The sequence below is a fragment of the Triticum dicoccoides genome, chromosome 5A (assembly GCF_002162155.2).
Source record: "Triticum dicoccoides isolate Atlit2015 ecotype Zavitan chromosome 5A, WEW_v2.0, whole genome shotgun sequence".
Classification (NCBI taxonomy): domain Eukaryota; kingdom Viridiplantae; phylum Streptophyta; class Magnoliopsida; order Poales; family Poaceae; genus Triticum; species Triticum dicoccoides.
This window is the reverse complement of record NC_041388.1, coordinates 550,306,467-550,311,010: the sequence shown is the minus strand read 5'-3', so window position 1 is coordinate 550,311,010 and position 4,544 is coordinate 550,306,467. Positions and strand designations below refer to the sequence as shown.

The window sequence follows — 4,544 nt, the reverse complement described above, 5'->3', positions numbered from 1 at the left end:
AGGAGGGGGGTGCGCCGTTTGCGCCCAGACCATTAACCAGCGGTACGGGCACCGAATAGGGTTTGGCGCGATGAATAACACTGATATGTGTCATCTTTGTTTTCCTTTTCCCCCCTCAAAAATAAATCTTTTGCTTTTTTCTTGTTCATGCGTATATAAAAGCATGCAGCGACAGGTGAAATGTGAAATTTTTAGCGACCGCCAAACGGGCAAAACGTGAGCCAGGCCGCCTTTTTATTAGGATCGTGCACTACTCTATCCCTATGAGCAGCTCCAGGCAATTGAGCCGACATATCATCTCATCGTCGGACTTAAACCCTGCTGGACTGATGATATCATTGTCTTTTTGATTATCCAACCACAGGTTGGTTTGAATGCTCCCTTCGTGTTGTTGTCTGTACTGAAGCATGCACGCGACAACCCTCAAGAAAAAAAATGAAGCATGCACGCGAGAACCCTCAAGAAAAAAAATGAAGCATGCACGCGACGGGTTAAACGTAAAAATCTCAACAACTAGAAGGAACGGGCAAAACGTGACGGCTAACGGCCACGAAAACACATCCTCGTGTGTTGCCCACGATTGGTATGTGATGTACGGCCAGCCCCATGTTTTACCAGCACCTGCCTCATTTGTCAGATCATGTCGACACTAGCAGCTTCGTTTTCTTATTCGCATCCTCGTCTTGTCATCCTTATAATAATAGCCAAAAAGAAGGTGCATCGCATGCACTTACGGGCACGCGCTCGCGCGTGAAAACCTCCAGGGAACCTAGCTTCTGATGTGAAAAAAAATCTCACGAATCAACGATATATATAAATATGATACCGCGAACCAACCTGTGGTTGAATGCTTAAAGGAATAATGGCATCTCAGCTCATCAGGGTTCAAGTCCTAGTGCTCATATTATTTCTGGATTTATTTTAAAATTTTCGGCGATGCGCTTTCAATGGGAGGAGACGTTTCTGTCGATGACGAGGCATCTACGGTAATCGATACTATCCACAATTTTCTTCTCCCTACGATCCCCTCCACCTCAACCAGCGCCGCCGCCTCCTTGGTCCTGTTCGAGCCGCCCTCTGGCATATGATACCTGGTCCATGTGAAGATCATTAGCTATAGCTCTTGATCGATACCATCCACACTTTTCTCCCTACGATCCCCTCCACCTCAACCAGCGCCGCCGCCTCCCTGGTCCCGTTCGAGCCGCCCTCTGGCATATGATACCTAGTCCATGTGAAGATCATTAGCTATAGCTCTTGATCGATACCATCCACACTTTTCTTCTCCCTACGATCCCCTCCACCTCAACCAGCGCCGCTGCCTCCCTAGTCCCCTTCGAGCCGCCCTCCGGCTCCCCTCGACCCTCTCTTCCTGGCCCGGCGCCACTGCATCCGCGGCACACCCGCCGGTAGGCACGACCTGCATTTCATCTAGGGATTCTGAGTCTCACAGCGCCGCCAGGCTCGAGCCGGCTCTTCTCGTCTCCAATGGCCGACGAGTCACCGGATGTGCGCCTTCTTCTCCGCCTCTTTGGTGTAGCCCTATCGACTGGTACCCATCGCCGCCGCCCATGACTACCAGTTCGCCACCCCGTTCTTTTCCACCCCAACTCGCCGTCGTCGCTGGACCGTTCTCTGCTGCCCCAGCTTGTTGTCGTCGCAGGACCATTCGCTGCAAATATCCCCCCTCCTCCCTCCTTCCGTCCTCGATCCTCCGTCCTCTCCCTTGTATGCTCTCCTTCTTTTTCAGTCTCCGGCCGCAACAGCCTCAAAGTCTAACTAGATTCTTTTTTTTTGTCTAACTAGATTCCTTTACGGGCATGAACCAAACAAAACAAGGATTTATCCATTACGTCCCTGTTACTAGCGTGATCTAATTCCTTTACCATTGACGTTACCTCTCTCTAATCCAAACACCTATAATTCCTTCCTGCCGACATCCAAGTCTACAGTGGTAACTTGTGCTGACCAAAATTCTGAGACTGAAAACACTCCACGCTCCATAATTACCGGGGGGGTTCTCAGTTTTCTAGACGAAACGTGCGTCGACACAAAACTGCTCTGAATATGACACGATGATCGATCGGGAGGGGCCGAGCATGCCATAGCTAGGCCCATGGTATGGACGGAAGGCGCCATCGTCTTGACTGTTTCGACCATGACACCGATCGAACCAATTAATTATGTCAAAATCCTTCTCAATATCGGAGGCTCTAGTGTAGCTAGCGTACAAATATTTTTCTCATCTTGGAAAAGAGGAAGGCGACCAAGCCTTTCTTTGGAGAGGATTTGCTCGCCGCCGACGCTCGCAAGCGCGACCAAGCAAGCAAAGCAAGGATGCGTGTGTGAAAATTATGCTCGCGTCCGTCGACTTTGCAAATGTATTCGAAATCGTCTCTGTTCGTCTTTGTACATGTTTTCATTCAAAAATATGCTTCCACTCGTGCCTGATTTAAAAAAAATTCTTTAATTCCTTCAGGAATACACGACCATCACACATTTACAAAATCAAAATCGACACTACTACTTTGTATTATGAGCATCACGTAGAAGTATACTGCTTCTGTACACAAACTAATGAAAGAACAGACGACACATTTGGCGTGCCCTGCATGTGTGGCAGCCATGCAGGTCCTAGCTGCTGCGGCGTCCGCTCTCAGGGGAGCTCCAGAGGAGTGGGAGGGGACATGGGGCGGCGCCGCCACAGGTTCACCTCCTTCCTGGGCTCCGACGCCACCACCCCGCCGCCCAGCACCAGCGGCGCCGAGAACGCCACGAACCCGTCGTCCACGTAATCGTCGTCGACGTCGACGTCGGAGCCCCTCCTCTCCGCCTCCCTCCAGTCGAAGTCCTGGAACGCGCCGCGCCCGCTGGTGAACCGCTTCATCTGCCCCAGCCCTGCCATCCCCGGCCCCGACACCGGCGCAGCGGCCACGGCGGCGCTGCTCCCCGGCCTCCCCTTGAAAAGATCGGCAGCGCCGCTCGACTTGTGGGACGAGGAGGAGGACGAAGGCCGCGACCTGCTCCGTCGGGAGAACATCCGCCTGACGAGCGACCTCTTTGGCCTGCTGTGGACCGGCGGCCGCGGCGGCATGGGGCAGGCGCCGCCGTCCATCCCGCAGGCGGCCGCGGGGGCGACGTTCTTTGCCGCCTTCCTGGCCTTGCTGGTCTTGGACTTGCTCCGCTTGATCTGGCCGATGCACGACACCTTGGGCGACGAGGCCTCGGGCGTCCGGTACCCGCTGCCGCCCCCCTGCTTACTACCGCCCCGCCTCCTGCCGCCGCCGCCGCCGCGCGCCTCGGGCGGCACGATGGAGACCATGGGGCCGGAGAAGGCGTTGCGGTGGTTGAAGGACGCCTTGCCGCCGCCGGCGGGGCGGGAGCCGAAGGTGGTGGCCGTGGAGGAGGAGAAGGAGGCGGCCGTGGACCTGAGGAAGGACGCCAGCGCGCCGCTCCTGGTCCTCGCGTGCTTCTTCGTCGGCTTCCTCTCCATCGCCTGCTTCTGCCGAGACCTGGACGCGCTAGCTAGCTATAGATTCTTGGCCGATGAGCTCGATGGATCGTTTGCTTTTCAGCCTTTGTCCTTTGTACCGTGTACTGGTCCTGGTTATATACGACGGGCGTTGGCCGGGCACCGGAGGAGGAGGCAGGACGGTTGGTGACGGAGTAAAATAAGGTTGCGGGGTCGCGATGTGACGGCGCACCGCGCAGGCACTGGCGGAATGGCGTGTGCGGTGGTCAAAGGCCGGGAAACCGGCGGGGGCAGCAGCTTCGTTCCGGCCGCTGCAGCTAGCGAGCTAGCTAGCTACTCGTGCCCCTCATTAATCCCCGCGGCGAAACCGCGCTCGTTCCAGCTAGCCAGCCGACGAGGTCGTGGTCGGGACGTACGTTCCCGCGCGACCGGATCCGGCACGCGCGCCCCAGGATTATATTAGCGTTTCCCGCGCGACCTCGGCGCTCAGTACTTGTGTCGACGACCCGGTTTCCCCGTGACACAATCCCACGGCCGCGTCGCGTCGACGTCGCCGCTGTTTGCCTCGTCACCCCCGAGCGCGCCGTCGCTGGTGCTGTAAGCTACTCCCTCTGTAAACTAATATAAGAGTGTTTAAACACTTTTATATTAGTTTACAGAGGGAGTACGTCCGTAGTGATGGATGAGAACCTGCACGGCCGTGTGTGTGTACGCCAACTGTGGGGGTAAGGCCAAATTCCGTCCCCGGGCGGCCCGTCGCTGTGGGAATCAATTCGATCGCCGGCTTGCTCCGCCGCACGACCTGCATGTTGCGTTCTTGCTTAGCTAGATAGCCGCTCCGTAGTACGCCATCAGGCATTACGCCGTGGAAAAAGGCTGCACGTACCGGGGAAGAAAGTTTCTCCCGAAATGAATGGCGCGGTTTGACCTGCGGGCGGGGATCAGAGCTCTCGTCCTTTGTCTTCCTTTCTTTCGTTCTTTAATTTTCTTTCTTGAGACCGTGGGCAATGAAAACGTGTAGCTGTGCGCTGTTGTTGAGAATTGAGCTTGCTGTTTACACTGCCAGCCAGTC

General features: G+C 55.6%; 1 protein-coding gene across 1 annotated transcript; it reads right to left on the bottom strand.

The window, feature by feature from the left end:
- Window positions 1–2,448: 2,448 nt before the first annotated feature.
- On the bottom strand, window positions 2,449–3,807 carry LOC119302715 (uncharacterized protein At1g76070-like). Its single transcript, XM_037579758.1, has one exon. The coding sequence runs from the start codon at window positions 3,491–3,493 to the stop codon at window positions 2,657–2,659; it is 837 nt and encodes a 278-aa protein (XP_037435655.1). The 5' UTR covers window positions 3,494–3,807; the 3' UTR covers window positions 2,449–2,656.
- Between the last annotated feature and the right edge of the window lie 737 nt (window positions 3,808–4,544).

Coding starts and splice junctions, on each gene's coding strand:
- LOC119302715 (XM_037579758.1), bottom strand. CDS start 3,493: ATGGAGAGGAAGCCGACGAAGAAGCACGCGAGGACCAGGAGCGGCGCG.